The following is a 19,728-nucleotide window of genomic DNA, read 5'->3' on the forward strand; positions in this document are numbered from 1 at the left end:
GGCACGTGCTGTAGCTGTGGGTTCCAGTTCCAGGACTCTGGTGGGCACCGTCAGATCCCACATCACCCTATCCTTACGAAGTCTGAGCTCTAGCTTTCTTTAGATGGCCAAGGAAGGGTCCACAGATCAGACATGACTTTTCCACTGTGATAAAAATGCTGTTGGGTCCTGTGTTGTAAAAATGTATTCCTGGTTCAAATCTTGACAGCTTAGTGAAACTCAAAACGAGTCCTTGCTGAAAGGCAGCAAAGTCGATGCAACAGCTCAGTAGCTGTAATTTTCTGGGACCCACGGATCCAGCGCCGGGTGCTCTGTCCCTCTGCTCTGTAGCGGAATGTGCTTCCTTAACGCAGTAGACGGACTCTTCCTGAAGCACCAGTCCCATCTCAGGGCTAACAGCTCTCATTAGAGCCCATCTGCAGCTTGTCTCCTACCTGCACAGGAGAGGAATCCCATCTTGCAGCAGATGGTCCTGTGATGTCTTCTGCTACAGGAAAACTCGTGTCCAATCTCATTGGGTTGAGCGGACCACAAGCCAGGGTTCCCAGAGCGGCTTTATTCTGAGCGGCAGATATTTGAAGGAACTCCCTAGAACAGGAAGAATGGTTTCTGATATCAAGCGGCTGTTTCAGATTGGGACGAAATGCACAGCAGTTCTGGGGACCCACCCTTCTTACGTGGCCAGAGGACTTCAGCTGGCGCTTGAGCCTCCACATATACATGGAAGCTGTTCTTCCCTGTCTGCTGCTTCGATCTTCACCTTTGGATGGAGCACAGAAGTACTTACAGTGACCGGCAGGTTAGCCAGCAGCCCTATGGACAGGACAGTGCTCAGGGAGCAGGCGCTCTCTCTGCACTTTTCAGACATTTCTGTTGTTTGATGACGCGTGCAAAACCAGCTGAGCCCCAAAGAGCAAACAGATTCCTGTGGAGCAGGCTGTGAAATTCCCAGTTAGTGGGACACGTATGCAATCTGTGCTTCTCTGAGACACGGTTAAGGCTCGACCATTCCTGGGGGAACATCTCAGGGAACAGAATTCTTTGTACGCTATGCATGCCCTTCACTTCTCTCAGATCCCTTTCCAAAAAGGTCATCACCACTAACATCATGGAAGACCTATCTTTTTCTGCCTCTAAATGTCTCAGGTATCTGTTTTAGGAACAGACCAATAACAAGATAGATGGTGGATAGATAGGTAGAGATGCATGCAGTTTCAGACAGACACAATTTTTGGACTCACAGCTAACAGAGCACTCGGCTAGTTGCTCAGAAAACCTACAGTGTAGGAAACCAAGCTAATAAAATGATTCAGTATTTTTGCTGTGCTGTAAAACTTAATCTTTTAGATTGTTTAAGCGAGTCTTTACAACTTGATTTTAAGATACAAGGATACTTGGCTAAGCCTGGGTCTGCTGGGGGGAGGGAAGATGTGTAACATTATAACATATTCGTGGGGGCTTCCCTGGTGGCGCAGTGGTTGAGAGTCCGCCTGCCGATGCAGGGGACACGGGTTCGTGCCCCGGTCTGGGAAGATCCCACATGCTGCGGAGCGGCTGGGCCCGTGAGCCATGGCCACTGAGCCTGCGCGTCCGGAGCCTGTGCTCCGTAACGGGAGAGGCCACAACAGTGAGAGGCCCGCGTACCGCAAAAAAAAAACCAAAAAACAAACATATTCATGGGAAATACAAACACATTTTCACCTACTTATGACAAGAGTGGCTTACTTGGGAAAACCCATTTTACTTAAAACTCCCTCAGCAATGTCTTAAAATGTTCAAAATAAACTAAAACCTGATTCATAACTTTGGTTAACTGCTCTCTGCTTCTTCTGTCAACCTAAAGCTCTAAATTAATGCAAACGCCAAAAGGGGGGCGATATAAACATTTACCCCAGTGTAACTGGATGCCACTCTGACTTTCGCCCTTTAAAAAGGTTTTATTTTCTAATCGCAGAATCTCAAAGATGAAAAGCATTCAGGACTATGGAGTCCAACCCCCTGCAATGCTGGAGTGATATCTTTTACGACCGCCTTACAGCCTGCTCATTGGTACTCTGAATGAAGATGCCAAGTGGCACAGGGCTGTATAAATACGCTGTGCTTCTAGGCCATTCCGCCATCTGCCTTCCAATAAAGTCCTTCAGTGTGTGCTGAAGTCTAAAGAACTACCCCTTGGTTGCTAAACGAGCATCCAAATACACCCCCCAGGGGCTGGAAGCTAGTTCTCTCCAAGACACCTGTTTTCTTTATAATACAGTTAGGTATCAGATATGCCCTAATGGGAGTCGGTAGTGAATTTTAAAGTAACGCTTGGGTCATCATTAAACCCCCTAACATTCTATTATGAATGCAGTTATTCCTCAGGAAAATTTCCTAAAATGTACAGAAAACTATAAGAATGAAGATATTTGTCACCTTTTTATTATCATAGGAAAAAATGGGTGTAATATAGTGGCCAGTAGTAGGGGAATAGCTGAGACTCTCACAGTGTAATCCACCAGCCCCAGTTCTGTGCAGACTATCACAGAATGTCCATGCAGGTATCCATGTGGAATCTCACTGCCCCAGAGCTACACAGATGAAACAAAAAATAATCCAGTAAGTAGAAAACCGTGTAACATCAAGGGAACATTCTTAGGAGATGTCATCAGTTAAAAAGCACCATCTGGGCTAACGTGACACAGTGATCACACCTGTGTAAACACATCTCTGGGGGAAAGACGGGAAGCATCATCTCAGTCTGTTACCGAGCAGTACTTTGGGAATTTGTCGTGTATCTCTGTGCCTCTGCCTTTCCCCAAACCCCCAATTACTGCCCTATTGATTTACTATTTTGCTTTTTCAGAAACTATTTTCATTTCTTCCATTACATTCTTTTACTTCTCCCATTTTCTTATTCCTTTTAACGTCTTCTGAGCCAGAACCCACACATTTAACTTTCTTTTGCGCATCCAAATGTACTTAAATGACATTTCATGTTTTTTCTTTTTTTTTTTTCTTTTTCTCTTTGGCCGCGCGGCTTGCAGGATCTTAGTTCCCTGACCGGGATCGAACCTGCCCCCCCTACAGTGGAAGCGCGGAGTCTTAACCACTGGACCGCCAGGGAAGTCCCATTAAGTGACATTTTGTCTTAACTGACTGTAGGCCTTAAGACCTATGAAAGGAAGGAGATCAAAGGGTATCACTGTGATTACGGTTCTAATTTTTGCAATGCTAATATTTCCAGTCATGATTTTTATTTTCAATAAGTACAGTTTGTATTTGCAGCCAAAGGGAAGCCCAAATTAGTCATTCAGTAATTCATAATTCATTTAATTCTATTTTTTCTTTCATATATTATTCAGTCTCTCTTTTTCAGTCTATCTACCTAAATCTATGTAGTTTTGATCTTCGACTCTGTGTGTGTGTGTGTCCCTGAAATAGGATAACATATTCTGTCACCATCAATACATACTAACATTATTGCAAGCTTATTTCAGTACAAGCTGTGGACAGGGTTGGTGGGGGTCCAAAACATTGGCTGATTGAATTATTCCAATGACCCTGAGTCATTGAGTAAAAGAAACCAGACACAAAAGAGTACGTGATGTACAGTTGCATCTTTATAAAGGAAAAAATAAACCATGGAGACAGAGCTCTCCATACTGATTATATTTAAGGGGATAAATAATGACTAGGAGAGGGCACAGAGGAAGCTTCTGGAGTGTTGGTATATATTCTGTATCTTGGTAGAGATGGTGTTACATGTATGATTTTACTTTACAGAAATTAAACTGTACATTTTAATCTTTGTGCACATAAAGACATACGTGTTATACTCCGATTTTTAAAAAAGTAAAATAATTCCATTTACAATATGATCAAAAAGAATCAAATACTTAGGAGTAAACTTAACTGAGGAGGTGAAAGACTTGTATATGGAAAACTACAAAACATTCCTGAAAGAAATTAAAGACGCAGACAAATAGAAAGACATCCAGTGTTCGTGGAGGGGAAGACTTAATGTTGATAAGATAGCAATAATACCCAAAGCTATCTACAAATTTAATGCAATCCCTATCAAAATCCCAACAGCATTTTTTTTCAGAAATAGGAAATTCCATCCTAAAATTCATATAGAATCTCAAGGGATATCAAATAGCCAAAATGATCTTGAACAAAAGAGAACAAAATTAGAAGTCTCACACTTCCTGATTACAAAACTTATTATAAAGTTACAGTAATGAAAACTGGCATGAAGGGTGAAACTGGCATGAAGACATATAGACCAATGGAACAGAATCGAGAACCCAGAAATAAACCCTCGCATATGTGGTCAAATGATGTTGACAAGGGTGCCAAGACCATTCAGTGGGGGAAGGGACAGCCTTTCTACAAATAGCGCTAGGAAAACTGGATATCCACATGCAAAAGAAGGAAGTTGGACCCTAACTTTACAACATACACAAAAATTAACTCAAGATGAATCAAATATCTAAATATAAGAGATAACACTATAAAACTCTCAGGAGAAAGCATAGGGGCTTTATGGCATCGTATTTGGAAATGATCTCTTGGATAAGACACCAAAAACACAGGCAACAAAAGTAAAAATAGATAAATTGGATTACATCAAAATGTAAAACTCTTGTGCATCAAAGGACACAATCAACAGAGTGAAAAGGCAACCTGTGGAATGGGAAAAATATTTGCAAATCATATATCTGATAAGAGGTTAATATCCAGAATATATGAAGAACTCGTATAGCTCAACAACAGCAATGAAAAGAAACACTGGAAAAATAAGTAAAGGACTCGAATATACATTCATCAGAGATGATATATAAATGTCCAACAAGCTCATGAAAAGATGCTCAACATCACTAATCATGACAGAAATGCAAATCCAAACCACAATGAGATATCACCTCACATCCATTACGATGGCTAAAATTTAAATTAAAAAAACCCAGAAAATAATAAGTGTTGATGAGGATGTAAAAAAATGGGAACCCTTGTGCACTTTCGGTGGAATGTAAAATGGTACGACCACTATGCAAAACAGTGTGATGATTCCTCAAAAAATTAAGCATAGAATTATCATATGATCCCGTAATTCCACTTCTGGGTATATGTACAAAAGAATTGAAATCAGGGTCTCAGAGAGGTATTTGTATATCCATGTCCATAGCAGCATTATTCACAATAGCCAAGGGGTAGAAGCAACCCACATGTCCATCAGTGGATGAGTGGGTACACAAAATGTGATATGTACAACGGAATATTATTCAGCCTTAAATGGAAGGAAATTCTGACACATGACACAATATGGATGAACCTTGAGGGCATTATGCTTAGTGACATAAGCTAGTCACAAAGGGACAAATACTGTATGATCCCCCTTATATGAGGTGCCTGCAGTGGACAGATTCATAGAGACAAAGTAGAGTGGCAGTTGCGAGCAGCTGTAGGGAGGGAAGAGTGGGGAATTGTTGTTTAATTTAGAGTAAGTACTAAGTTTCAGTTTTGCAAGATGAAAAGAATTCTAGAGATTGGTTACACAGCATTGCGAGTGTTTTTAACACCACTGAACTGTATACTTAAAAATGGTTAAGATGGTAACTTTTATGTTATGTGGATTTTACTATGACATTTTAAATTTTTTTAAAGAAATAAAGCAAACAGAGAGAGAGAGAGACAGCGTGAACTTTTGGATCCAAACTTAGCTGCACTTGAGAATCATTTGGAAATTCTTTAAAATACAGTGCAGTCGCATTTTAATGCAAATTTGCAGTCACAAAATACAGGTATGACTAATGTTTCCTTTATGCATAAAATTTCAAATAATGTGACTCCCTCGAGATTTTAAAAGTTAAACAAGAAACACAGTGTCAACTCGGAGAGGCCAAGGGAGCTGTAAATGCTAGGTGGCAGTGTTAACATGAGCTGGCAAATAGAAACGTGGCGCTACTGTGGGAAAACAAGTCAAGATGTGTAAATGTTGAATTATGGAATGCTGTCAGGAATGACACCCTCATACAAACTCATACAAACCATTCTCTACAGAATCCTAGGCCCCTCACAGGAAAGTATGATTGAATATGTCTGAGCTGAATCGAAGCAATTCGTAGTTTTAAAAGTTCCCTGAGATTTCTAAGACTGATGGTCTGTGCATCACTGTTTGAAAACCAGTGGTCCCCCGTAAAGCAATTGGCACATTCATTCTGTAAAAATAAATTATTTATTAACACACATCACGAGCCAAGCTCGGGGGATATAAGATGAAGCAGAAATATACTGACCACCCAGAGCTTACGTTCTAGTGAAGTCAGATGATTAAATTAGCAGTTACAATAAAGGGTCCTATACGTATGATGGGGCGTCCAGGGCATTTGGGGAGCACATATCAGGGCACTTCACTGAAGGGAGTATATGAGCTGATACCCAACGGATGGAAAGAAACCAACTAAAGAAGGAGGAAGAGTGTTTCAGGGGAATAGGGGATCCGATGAGACCCAGAGCGGAGAAAGAAGGAACACTGAATCCAAGTGACTGAAATGAGTTCCAGGTGGCTTAACTTCAGAGTAGGGGTGGAGAAGTGATGGATAAAGGCTACAGGATGGGCAGAGGCCAGGTCGGAAAGGACCTGGTGAGTCTGTGGGGAGCTTGACCCTCATCCTAAGGGAAAGTGAGGGAAGAGAAGGATCTCTCTGACTGCAGCGTGGAGTATGGAATGGATTGAATTGGAGGAGAGGCAACCGTGGAGAGAAGCTCAGATTCCAGTGACCGTAGTCCAAGTGAGAGGAGACAGAGGCATGGGCCAGGTGGTGGTCATGGCAATGAGATACTTAGGAGAAGTAACCTGTAAGCCTTGTTGATGAATGAGATGTGAAGAGGAAAAAAGAGACGTTAAGAATGATTCCAGAGTATCTAGCCAGTAGAAGAAATATGAATCGTGGTACCTTACGGTGATTGAGGATTGAGGGGAATTTGGGGAGGCTGAATTTTTGGTGTCTGGGAATGTCCAGGATGCAGATGGTACCAGATAGGAGAAGCATCCTGACTACAGAGTCACTGGCTGGGCTTTGAAACTCTGACAGTAGATTAGACTGCTCAGTGACTGTTTGTAGAGTCCAAAGAGGGGGACCTAGAAGAGAACCCTAGGAAAATACCAAAAGTCCAAAGGAAGTCTTGGGAGGGTGTGGAGAGGTAGGAGGAAACCCGGGGGAGTGTGCTGAGTTGGAAGCCAAGAAGGTTGGTTAAAGGACGAACAGTCAACAATGTCAAAGGCTCCCAAAAGTAAGACCGGGAAGCACCCATGGGATTCAGCAACTGGGAGGTCACTGGTAATCAGTCTAGGAGTTTGGGTGAGTGGTGGGGGCAGACACTGGATCAGAGAGAGCTGAAGAGTGAGAGAGGTGGTCACGGGGACATGAATGCAGCTGACGGTTCTAAAATCTTCCCTCTGAAAGAGGGGAAGAGAGAGGAAAAGGGGCTGAAGGTGCTTGCTCTTGCTTTGGGGGCGTCTTTTAAGGTTGGCGAGGCTTAGACATGTTGAAATGGTGATGGAAAGGATCCAGAAGAGAGAGGGGGTCACTGGGAGTGTTCACTGAGGAGTGAGCACAGGCTGCAGGTCTGGCTCCGCCACTATCTGATTGAACTTGAACGTGAGCGCGTCATTTAATCTCTCTGAGCTCCAGCATCCTTATCTGTAACTAGTAGGGTTTCTCTGTATCTACGGCTTTCAAACTGCACCCCTCAAAGCTATCTCAGGGTACTCACTTTGCAGCTTCAGTCACAGCAACTTGACCTCTCGTGTTTTTAAATAATTTTTATTTTTAGCATTTTAATACTTGCACATACGTTGGAAAAGCAAATGAATAATAAAAGAATTATTAAAAAATGGTAACGCCTGTTCCACACCCACTCACTCTCAGTCACTCCCAATTCTCCCAATTTTGTTTTATTTCTCTTGGGAGCCTTAAGTCTTATCTTTATCCCTTTTTGCTACAAGTATGTGTCTTGTCGTGGCTCTCCATTTTGCTTGGTACTTGGTGAGTCCTTTCATTATGAAGACCCATGTCCTATAGTTCTAAAAAACTTTCTTGAATTATTTATTTTGTAATTTCCTCCATTTCATTTTTTCATTTTCTCTTTCTGGTGTTTCTTTTTTTTTTTTTTTTTTTTTTTTTGCTGTACGCGGGCCTCTCACTGTTGCGGCCTCTCCCGTTGCGGAGCACAGTCTCCGGACGCGCAGGCTCAGCGGCCATGGCTCACGGGCCCAGCCGCTCCGCGGCATGTGGGATCTTCCCGGACCGAGGCACGAACCCGTGTCCCCTGCATCGGCAGGCGGACTCTCAACCACTGCGCCACCAGGGAAGCCCCTCTGGTGTTTCTTTTTAAGTTCAATATTGGACCTTCTGGCTTGACCTTCTCATATTAGCTTTTCTTTCCATCTGTCTCGCTCTCACTTTCAGTCTCTCCCCCTCCTCAAGTTTATCTTGACTGTATATTCTAACTCTTCTATTAATTTTTAAAATTTGCCTATTCTGTATTTAATTTGCAAGATTATTTCCATTTTTATAGCCATTTGTTCTTGTGTCATGGGTGCAATCTCTTCTCTCTCTAAGGATATTATATCTTCCCCAACCCCGACTGTATAAATCCTAGCTATCCTTAAAGGTTTAACTCAAAATCTTATCTTTTATGAGACCTTTTCCAATCAGTCCAACTCTGTCCACTTGATGGGAATTCTATAGCATTATTATATTCCACACCACCTAATAGGTGATTTTATTTAAACTTGCATTACTTCCTATTGAGGAATCAGTCTTATCTTCCCAATTTTACCATAATTTTTTCGAGAGGAGGGACTATTTACTTGTTTTGTATCAGCTACAGTGTCTGGAATTGTGACTCTAACAAGCGATAAACAGGTGCTTGTTGATTTGAATTAAATGGCAAGCCATCCTAATCCCATCAAGCCAGCCTGTCCCAGTCAGAGTTCTTTAAAGAGCACCGAGAACATAGGTTTTTGTTAAATAATATGAGTGAGATTTTTATGGTTTTCCCTATCTTTCACATTGTTTCATTCACACAATTCGGTAGCAATATTTTAGTGACTTGCTTTTTAAGTCTTCCTTGAAGCTCTCAATTTAGATTTCATAGGAAAAGCACAACTTTCTTTTCTCAGTCATACTTCATTGGTTTAGGAAATATTTAATTGAATTACGTGCTTGAAACAACCAAGAACAGTTGACACAAGCAGGACTGGAAACAAAGACATTGAAATCTTGGCCGACACATGATTCAGTCAGTAGGAACCGCAGGGCTTGGGCATGCTGGGCAGTAACCTGCCAGCCTCAGGCCTTTATTGTGCCAGGGATGAAGGGCATTAGACTGTCGTGTCAGCCAAGTGGAAATCAGGCAAGAGAGTATCTCTTGTCCTCTATTCTTGATACACCAAGAAGAGGTGGATTTGTGCTTATCATCTCTCTTGGGTCCCCTTGCCATCAAGGGTATATGTGGGCCATATACCCAAGCCAGCTGACATGGATTAGTGCACAGTGTTTGGTCTTAAAACAGCACTAGGCTCACTGGCTCAGGGATCAATCATCTTGGTCTCATTAGAACCAAGATCTGCCCACCTGGCCTGTAATCCCCTGACCGTGAGTCCTCAAAGGGCCAACAGAGCTCTGCGGGGCCCAGAAATCTTGCCTTTTCCATCTCCAGGATGGGTCCCCACTCTCCTCCCCACTTCTGGTCAACAGCTTGGGCCATTCACTACCCAGCCATGTCTGTACCCCACCCATCACTTCTACAACCATCACACATGGGATGAATCAAACGTAGATTCTCAGAGAGGACGTAAGGTGTCCCAGTTGACTTTGTATGGCCCCTGCAACAACATGAATCATTTTTTATAATAGTCAGGAGAAACTTGGAAATCCTCCTTGTGTTATGTTCCCTTAAGTAGGGTAACAACCTCTAAGTTTGGTTAAAATAGGTTGACATTAATGACAAGAAAGAATACTTGGATTTCCTGTTGATCATTCTCATCACTTTATAGCCGCCATAATCACAAACATGAAGGAAGCTGCCCCTGGTCACTGTCCCTGGGGGCAAGAAGACTGCCCTGTAAATAGGGGCTGCAGAAAGACCCATGGAAAATGCAGCTGAACTATTGTATGAAAATTACACGGCAGGGCTTCCCTGGTGGCGCAGTGGTTGAGAGTCCGCCTGCCGATGCAGGGGACGCGGGTTCGTGCCCCGGTCCGGGAAGATCCCACATGCCACGGAGCGGCTGGGCCTGTGAGCCATGGCCGCTGAGCCTGCGCGTCCGGAGCCTGTGCTCAGCAACGGGAGAGGCCACAACAGTGAGAGGCCCGCGTACCGCAAAAAAAAAAAAAAAATAAGAAAGAAAAAGAAAATTACACGGCAAACAGAAATATCAACACGTCAGTTAGATGAAAGTTCCATTCATAGAGAGCCAAAAGGGAATCAATTCAGTTGAATTGGTTTCATGGTAAATTTAGTGATTTGAATGTTTTTTATTTACCTGCTGCTGGTTTAGAAGCAACGTAAGACTCTGGGTTCAGCAGACGGTGATGAGTTTTCTGTTTCTTCTATGGATATCCCATAGTGGAGCAATGAACAAAGGCAGATTGCATCTGAGATTGATGAAAAGAACAAACAAGATTAAATTTAAAATCACATCACATCCCCTTTGACTCTGGTTTTCCGTTTTCCTCCGTGACTGCTGCATTTTCATGCCGAGTGGCATGGGCTGCAGCTCTTCCCCACCTTAGCGCATATGGCTCATTCTTGTTCCATCTTTTCTCTCCCTGACTGCTCACTCGCTGGTACGTGGGCCACCCTGGGCCCTGTCGTGAGCCTGGACAGTGATGGCTGTGGGGCAGCATGTCCTCACTCGTCCCTGTCCTTGGCCGGGCTCGTGGGGCCCGGCAGAACGATGCTCTCCACTCCCACCCAGGGCAGCGGACAGCTGTCTATAGAGCCAGCCCCCTCAGCCCTCTCTCCACACCCTCTGCCCACAGCCTCCTCTTCCCATCTTCTTCTGCCTGGGCAAGGTTGGCTTTCTTTTTTTTTCGTTTTTAAATTTATTTATATTACTTATTTTATTTTTGGCTGCATTGGGTCTTCGTTGCTGCGCGCGGGCTTTCTCTAGTTGCGGCGAGCGGGAGCTACTCTTCGTTGCGGTGCGTGGGCTTCTCACTGTGGTGGCTTCTCTTGTTGCGGAGCACAGGCTCTAGGCGTGCAGGCTTCAGTAGTTGTGGCACGCGGGCTCAGTAGTGGCGGCTCATGGGCTCTAGAGCGTGGGCTCAGTAGTTGTGGCGCACAGGCTTAGTTGCTCCGCAGCATGTGGTATCTTCCCGGACCAGGGCTCGAACCCGTGTCCCCTGCATCGGCAGGCGGATTCTTAACCACTGCACCACCAGGGAAGCCCGGCTTTCTTTTTCTTAAGCAGCTTTTCAGATATCAATGATCCTTCCCCTAGGATCTGGAATGATGGCATTGGAAAACTTTCTTCTACAGGCATTTCCTCACCTCTTCCTCTCTTAAGATGCTGAGCTGTTGGACCTGCTCATTCCTCCTGTGCTCACCTCTCAGATGGCGCGGGGACAGGCCCTCGCACTCGGTGAAATGACAAACTCTAGAAAGGGCCTCGTGGAGAAAATGTATAGACAGTTAACACCATTGATATCGTAGCCAAAATATATTAGATGTGCCCAGGGAATGACTGCCACTGCCTGATCACCATTTCACTTGGGGGCAAATGTGTTAAAAATATGTTTCAGTGAATTCTCTTCACTATCCAGCCCCCTGAGAAGAAAAGGTCTAGAGACGTCCTTCTCTTACTAACCAAGTGGCAGAATCCCTTAGGCAGTCACCGTGGAATTGGGGCTTCTTCAGATCAGATGGTCCCAACATTACCTTCTGCCAGCACCATCCGTTCCAAACCCAACGTGGACAGAAGGAATAATCCATGACAGCAGATCCTTGTGCGACGCTTTCTTCAATGGACTAAAGCATAGATTGAAGGGCTTTGATAGAAAGATGTTGCTAAAACATAATAATAAACCAAAGGACCCCACCTCGTCCTGCATCTGCTAAAAATAAATAAATAAACAAACTGGGTAGAGGGGGAAAAAATGGTCTGTCTCAACCCAAGAATATAATAACACTGACTCTCTTTCCTTGTTTTAGGGAATGCTGTCGATTTTTTGGAGACAATGGCTTGACTTTGAAGGTGTTTTTTACCAAGGCAGCACCCTTTGGTGTTCTTTGGACACTCACAAACTACCTGTACTTACATGCAATAAAGAAAATAAACACTACGGACGTGTCCGTATTGTTCTGCTGCAACAAAGCCTTTGTGTTTTTGCTCTCGTGGATCGTTCTCAGGGACAGGTTCATGGGAGTGAGGGTAAGTTCCTTATTCTCTGTCTTCCTCCCTCACTCAGTCATGCCAACCAAAACCTGCCCATCGGCTTGCTTAGCCCCCTGTGCTGGGCCGTTCAGCATAAGCTGCTCTAACCACTTTCCTTCTCATTTGCAGCGGAAAAGGAGCCCGGCTCTCGGGGTGCCTTGCCAACCTTCTTGCTTGCGAACCATTCTAGACAAGCGTTCATTAAAGCACCTTTCATTTCAAGCATTTCAACAAGCATTCCCTAAAGTGTGTGCTGCTCGGGGACCCCCCCTGGGAGGAGTGATGTGCTCACCCCGCCTCTCAGGGGTCCTGCGGCCTGGAGCCCTCTACTAACACTGCCACTGTCTGCTTAGGAGGTATCTGAAAGCCAAAGGGCCTTCTGCATCCACACGGACGTGCAGTCTTGGCGGCCCTTTGTCTGGACCGTGGGTTCAATGCCCAAGTGGGCCGGACACGCTTATGCTAAGTCCAAACTTTGGAGGGACAGTTTCACTCCCTTCAACCCCAGAGCAAGGGAGAATGGAATGATACCCCCGAATCACCTCTGGTTGTTACATCTGAGACTGCGTACATTCCCTTAAAATCAAGTCAGATTTAGCTAGTCGCATTTCAGAACAGTTGTGTGAAATATGACAAGTGCGCTATCAAACAGGAGCCGAAATATAGATAAAAGGAACAGGTGACATTTAGCCTTGACAGAATCCTGCCGGCTTCTGCTTGTCTCCCTCTGCTGGCCAGGACCTGCCACTGCACCACCATCACCTTGTCACAAACAAGGACAAAAGGGATTCGACCAGGCAGCTGGTAGTCCTGTAGTCAGAGCGCCTCGCTTACTCCTTCCTGCACCCTCAGGCCGTGTAGGAAGCCCACGAAGCTCAGAGTCCTTTTGAAGGGCAGTCCCTTTAGAGCAGCGGTCCCCAACCTTTTGGGCACCGGGGTCGGGTTTCGTGGAAGACAGTTTTTCCAGGGACGGGGGGTGGGGAGGTGGACGGTGGGAATGGTCAGACGATAATGGGAGCGATGGGAGCGGCTGTAACCACAGATGAAGCTTCGCTCGCTCGCCCGTCCGCCACTCAGCTCCTGCTCTGCGGCCCAGTTCCTAATGGGCCGCGGACCGGTACCGGTCCACGGCCCAGGGGCTGGGGACCTCTGCTTTAGAGTGAACCCTGCTGGGAACCCAGCAAGGGGCAGACTCCAGGCGCTTGTGTCCTTCGCTAATTGTCCTGGGGACGGGGGCATCACCTTCATGGTGGATTCACGCCCACCTAGTTTCTCAAACAGCAGAGGGGACGCGAGTCAACTGCTGAGTCGGAGTTTTGGCTTGCAGTAGGGGAAAAATTTGTTTTGAGGCTTCGTGTTAATTTTGGAATAAGAACTCAGCTCGCTGTGCTACCACCCAGAAAAGCTTTGAGCCAACAGACCATCGAGTACACCTCCACTAGAAACGAGGTACGGCCAGAGGCAATCGGTCCAGTCGCCTGGACGCTAAAGATTCGGATGTCCTAGGACCCACTGCGGCTTTATTTTGAGGTCAAAAGCCAGGGGGATGCATGGAGCATTTGGAGGCGTGACTCTGATGTCCAAAACAAACTCCGGATGAGATTGTTATGGTGAAGAGAGGCTTCGAGGTTCATTCTGCATCTAAGCAGAAGCAAACAGAAAGTTTTTGAGGTTAAAAGAAGGAGGTGTGAAAACACTGAAACCCACTTGGACTCACAGAGAACAGAGTGGCACACCCAGATCTTCTCTTCGTTGCTATTCATGGGTAAAGAGGGTTTCCGCTAACATCCCTGAGCTGTGATTCGGTCCTGCCATCCTGGCCGCGTGCTCAGCTTGGGCTGTGCCGACCCCTGTAGACTGAACAGATTTTCGTGTTGAAGCCTTTGGCACGAGGCCAGCACTGAAATGAAGATCCAGGTGCCGGTGTCGGTGATGGAACCTGTAAAGCACCACGCAGTTGTGAGTCTCTCTAATAATCATCACCCCTCTTCGAAGTACGTGACCTGTCCTCTAAGGTCGTCCCTCTCCGAGATTTTACTAGAGAGCTAGATGTTGGCAGCTGGCCGGTGTGACTGAAAGGCCCCCCTTGAGAAACAGATGGAGATTTGAGCCCAAGATGAGACCTAACCAGTACACAGGTTCTCTGAGATTTTCCTCGGAATGCTGGGTTAGCTGGCATCTTCTCCTGGGTCATTGCCAGAGATTGAAGGCAACTGACACTCTTTTCGATCCTGGAGGGCTGAGCAGACTGGCCTGAGAGTCACACAGATGTAGAGGACAGATGTTTGTGGAACAGGTGACGTAGAGGGCCTGAGTTATTAAGGCAGTGACTCAAATCACAAGGGCTGTGGTTCCTAGAAAACATCAACAGGGCCGAGTCATGCAGACAGACCAGAGAGAAGAAAATGTTTATCCTCGAATGCTGGGGAGATCGTAGCCACATGTGGCATCAGAGGCAAGGGTATGAGAGGAGCCCACGTTGGCCCCCATATGACCCCTTGACTGTGTACTTAGATGTGCGTTTCACGTGTCTTCCAGGCTTGGGGTCATGATGGGTCTTCTAACCTAGAGTCGAGCGATGAGGGTTTGGGTCCACTCTCATGAGCTGTTGGACCTTGAGCTAGTTACTTAACATCTCTGAGCCTTAATTACCCGATGTTAAAATAGAATGTTAGTACTCAGAGAACAGTTGTAAGAATAAAATAAGGTATGCGTGCCCGACACGTGAAACCCAATAAATGTCATCTTTTCTCAGTGTTGTTATTCTTCTTATTCCTTCTCAATAAGAGGCGTTTGACGGACCTGCCCAGTCTTTGGCTGACAGTGTCAGAGGCTGGCAACTGTTTAGGGAGGCGGTTTGGTGTAGCAGAAGCAGCAGGAGAATGACAGCGAGTAGAATTCTGGGGGCAGGAGGTACGGCCCCTCCCAGGCCAAAGCCCGCCCGGCTGTGGCCCGCAGCTGGATGAAGGAGGGGTTGACCAGCTGCACTGCCCGCAGCCCGCATCTCAGAGGAGGTGGCAGATGGGACCCTCAGCTCTTCAAAATCACCCACTGCAGCTAGAGCGTTCACACCAGGAGGACTGGAGGAAGAGCAAGGAGACAAGCTGAGGGATCATCTGGGCGGCATCCAACCACCGCAGCTCGGTCCTGGGGAGCCTGGACTTCTTCCAAGAGCAGTTCCCATCTCAGTAAGATCCCAGCTGATGTCTTCCATAGTGACACGCCGGCAGCCTCTCCCACGGGGCCATCCCTGAACGGTAACCCCAGCTGCTGATCCCGGCTCCGACTTCTGTTTGGGCGGCTGTCCCTTGCCACCTGAGCACAGCCTGGGGGAGGGCACAGGGCACACAGAGCGTAGGGGAACCCGGGGCGGGGGGTTCACGGCTCAGACCCCTTCCCAGCCTCCGACATGAGAGGGGTGAACTAGAGCATCTGGAAATTCCTCCGGACTCTCTTGGAGTCAATGAGGGCAGCACAGCGGTCGGGAGGGGAAATGTTGAGGGGAGGTATATTTAAAAATTAGCCTGTCCTCTCCCTTTTTTAAACTGCCCCAGACTGTGCAGATCTGAAATGCATCGCAGACGGCACTCTGTCTGGCAGAGAACGTGCAGCCCGTCACATCTTTAGCAGGAGTGAGAAGTGGCGCTGGTCTGAGAGGCGGGCAGACTCCACTGAGGGCTACACCTTCCCTCTCGGCCTGACAGCTGATGGGGAACAGTGCGCCGTGGGGGGGACGGGGGCATCGGTGGGTTGCTGGGGCCCTGAATCCAGAGCCCTGGGGGCCGGGCAGGTTATAACCACACGGGCAAGGCCCCCATTAAGAGGTTAAACGGCATCATGCTGGCCTCAGCGTCCCCCATGCCCATGTTTCTTCCTCTTCCCCGGGAAGATTTTCCCCAGCCGAAGTAGAGATGGTGGCTGTCACCCCTGTTGGTCTCAGGCCACTGTCACCCATCTGTGTGGATCCCCAAGTTCTTGTTCAGTGGGATACATTGGGGTTGGGGGCAACAGGAAAGTGTGAGAAAGGAGGGGTGGGGGGGAGGAGGGAAATTCACTCGATTCCATCCTGAGACTCGCCGTTCTCCCCCAGGGAGGCCCGGATCTAGAAGGTGAGGACACGTGAAACCACAGGACACGCAGGACCGGCCTTCCCGGAGAGTTCACCTGAGTGCAGGAAACAGGCAGGGAACATTTCCAAATGTAAACCAAGAAACCAGACATGTTAGGGTGAAAATGGAAACTCTGCACTTATTTTTTAAAGAGATCTGGTATCTGTCTTCAAGGGAATGGCAGGTTGGGGGGAAGGACGCTCAGGCTCTGCCCCCCAGACCCGCAGGGTATGTTTCAACTCTGCTCTGCTATTAGGGGTGTTGGACGCGAGGTGAGCGCCAGCTTCCCCTCCAGCACGGCGGTCAGGGCCTCAGGCTCCGGGTCAGGGGTTCCAGGGGAACTCTTGATGCCCAGAGAGTGAGCCCTGTAATCGGGTGGGTCAAGCCTGTGCCGTGTGGCGGGGACCCCCAAGAGGGGAAGCCCTGGAGGCGTGAACGGGGAGATCACTGTCCCCGGTGCCACCTGTCGGAATGAACCCACCGGCCTGGACTTGGCAAATGTTGGCCAGGAAGCCCGTGGCCACCCACGCTCTCTATTTCTTGCCTCTTCCCTCAGCTCTTCCGCACAGCACAGCTCAGGCGGAAGCTTTTAGCTGTTTGTGATTTAATCAATAGAGAAAAGAGAGTAAGGAGATCCAAAATCTTCCTTGTAAATCTTCAGGGAAAAATAACCCTTGTTCTCCTTCATCCCCTTAAACTTCGTCTTTATGTTTGGAAAGACTCAAGTACCTTTGGGGATGCGCCGCACCATCTGAAATGTAGCTGTATTCTTCCCTCTCTCTCTCTCTCCTTCCCTTCTTTTTCTAATTAGTTCCCTCTCTCTGTTTACCTGGCTGCCTAGCCCGGCCCAACTGCTGGGGGCAGCATCTTTGCACCGTGCGTGTCCTCTGGAGCAGAACCCACACCCCTTGCCCTGCCTGCTTTTTCATTAGCCCCTTGTTCTCCTGGAGGGAAAAAAGGTCACTTATTGTCTTGTGCCTCTGTTTCTTTCTCTGAATGAAGAGCCGTACACAGTACGTGTAGCATTTGAATATAAAATATGGGCGTGATGTGATCATGAGAGATAAAGGTGAATCACTAAACCAGAAAGAGCAAGTAGACAGAGCAGGGATGGTACTTCTCTAGGAAATGATGACCTCCTGCTCTCTCAAGGGCCTCTGTGTGCGGGTGTATGTGTCTCTATATGAAAATACTGCATGAGGAACGCACAACTCAAGCTGCTGAGACCCAAGCACGTCACCTCTCACTGACCTGAGCGTGGCGTGCTTCAACCTGCAGGAAACCTCGCTTTAGATCTCAGAGTAGAATTGACAGTGGCTTATTATGTGAATCCTACTTTCTGTGTTTATATATATAAAACACTGACTTTGCAATGAGACCTGAAATGTGTGTCCCTGCTCTGCCACACAGCAGCTCTGTGACTTTGGGCAAGTTGCTGAACCTCTCTGAGCCTAAGTGTCCATGCCTATAAAATGAAATGAATGATAATGTCTACCTAGTTTGAGGATTAAATGAGAAGATACACAGAAAACATGTATCCCATGACCACTCAGTAAATGTCAGCTACTCGATGTTGCTACAGAGAGCGGAGGGAATTTTGAGCAAATCCGTAAGAGAGAGAAACTCCCAGTAGATCCAGTGGTCAGAACTTGTGCTGCGCTCGTTTGTCCTGCCCTCCCCGGGTTCTGCCTACAGCGGCCCCTTAGCATTTGCCACCCAGCAACGTCTCTGCAGCTCCACGATCACCTCTGATTAGAACTTACGCTTATTCTGGGTGCTAATGCATTTCTCCTTTGCGAAGTGTTATCCCAAGTCAGTGGATCTCCTGTGCACTCTGACAGTTTGACTTTGCACAGCAGGAACGTGTATGTGTCCCTGGAGCGTCCACTCCACCTGAGTAGAACAGGATTGGAGGGGGTGGGCCGTGGAGGTCAGACCCTGCAGCAGCCAGGAAAAGGAACTGCAGCGCCAGGGTTAGGACACTGTTTGTAGCCCTGATTGGCCCATGACACACGCTCCCTCAGAAGGTCCTACTGCTGGCGTGTAGAATGGTGCCAAGGCCTATGGTCGTCACTCTGCCTTCTCTGTTGAGACATGAGATACATAAAAGCGGGACCCTATGAGGTGCTTACAGAGGGGTGCGAGGGAACTAAGAGGTGGTCATCACCAGGCCTTGTCACGACCCAGTAGCCTGTGGTTGGGATTATGACCGCCTCCTCTCGGGTGCCCGGGAATCACGTGGCTGCCCCCCTCCCATGTGATGCCAAGCCACGGTGCCACTCCTTGCTGCCAACCGTTTCCAGTTCCTGGGTCATGCCGGGCTTTGCCGAGTGCCCCCTTGCAAGCAGGGACAAATATTTAGGCAGGAAAGCAGCCTCTGCTTGGTCCCCAAAGAAGGACTGAAAAGGAGCCTCCCCGCCATCGCACCCCCACGAACACGCCTACCCCTTGGCCCTTAGGGGGCCCCTCCGATTCCCCACCGCTGCCCTAACCACCGTGTCTTCCTTCCACGCAGATCGTGGCCGCCATCCTCGCCATCGCTGGGATCGTGATGATGACCTACGCGGATGGCTTCCACAGCCACTCTGTCATCGGCATAGCCCTGGTGGTGGGCTCGGCCTCCGTGTCCGCACTCTACAAGGTAGACGCAGGGAGCAGGCTCTCTGGGCCCTCCTGGAAGGGAAGGGCAGCCTCGGCGTGGCCGGCCCGTTGCTTTTGGGGAGGCTGTTGTTTTCCAGGGGCACCGGGCACACGAAGCCTCGTGGTGATGAGACACACGGCAGCTCTTAGCCCTGCTTTCTAGACCTTTCCATCAGTGGCTGCACATTTGCAGCATTTGGGATAAAACGGGTGGAACCATGGACTGGCTGAGTCCGATTGGTGACTTCCTTGTTTGGATCCAGGGCCCTAACCGGCTGGCTCAGTGTCTGGTCAGGTGCTTTCCTACCAGACTGGACATGAAAATTTGAATACCTGGTACAGCTTTGAAATCTCTTATCACATGGTTTTTGAGGCCACTAGTATTCAACATGAATCCGTTTGCATTTCAAGCATGGCCTGTAGACTGAATGAATAAAAGCGCAGCTACTATCATATGGGGAATTATAAAATATTTTTGACAGAATGTTGGGAACTGTTGGGAGGCGTGGCCAACTGCAAGTCTCGAGAGAACAATTATTATCCCCACAC

At 47.4% G+C, this 19,728-nt stretch overlaps 1 protein-coding gene across 4 annotated transcripts in view; it reads left to right on the top strand.

The window, feature by feature from the left end:
* Window positions 1–19,728, top strand: part of SLC35F3 (solute carrier family 35 member F3) — a 311,515-nt gene that overhangs the window by 262,922 nt on the left and 28,865 nt on the right. For all 4 annotated transcript variants that reach the window (XR_007471239.1, XM_049696870.1, XM_033408876.2 and 1 more), the window contains 2 exons: window positions 12,208–12,427; window positions 19,055–19,180. Coding sequence is in view for 3 of the 4 variants with exons in the window: in XM_049696870.1 (XP_049552827.1) it covers window positions 12,208–12,427; window positions 19,055–19,180 (346 nt within the window). In the remaining variant the exon portion in view is untranslated. The remainder of the gene's footprint in view (window positions 1–12,207; window positions 12,428–19,054; window positions 19,181–19,728) is intronic.

The sequence above is a fragment of the Orcinus orca genome, chromosome 14, assembly GCF_937001465.1.
Source record: "Orcinus orca chromosome 14, mOrcOrc1.1, whole genome shotgun sequence".
NCBI lineage: Eukaryota > Metazoa > Chordata > Mammalia > Artiodactyla > Delphinidae > Orcinus > Orcinus orca.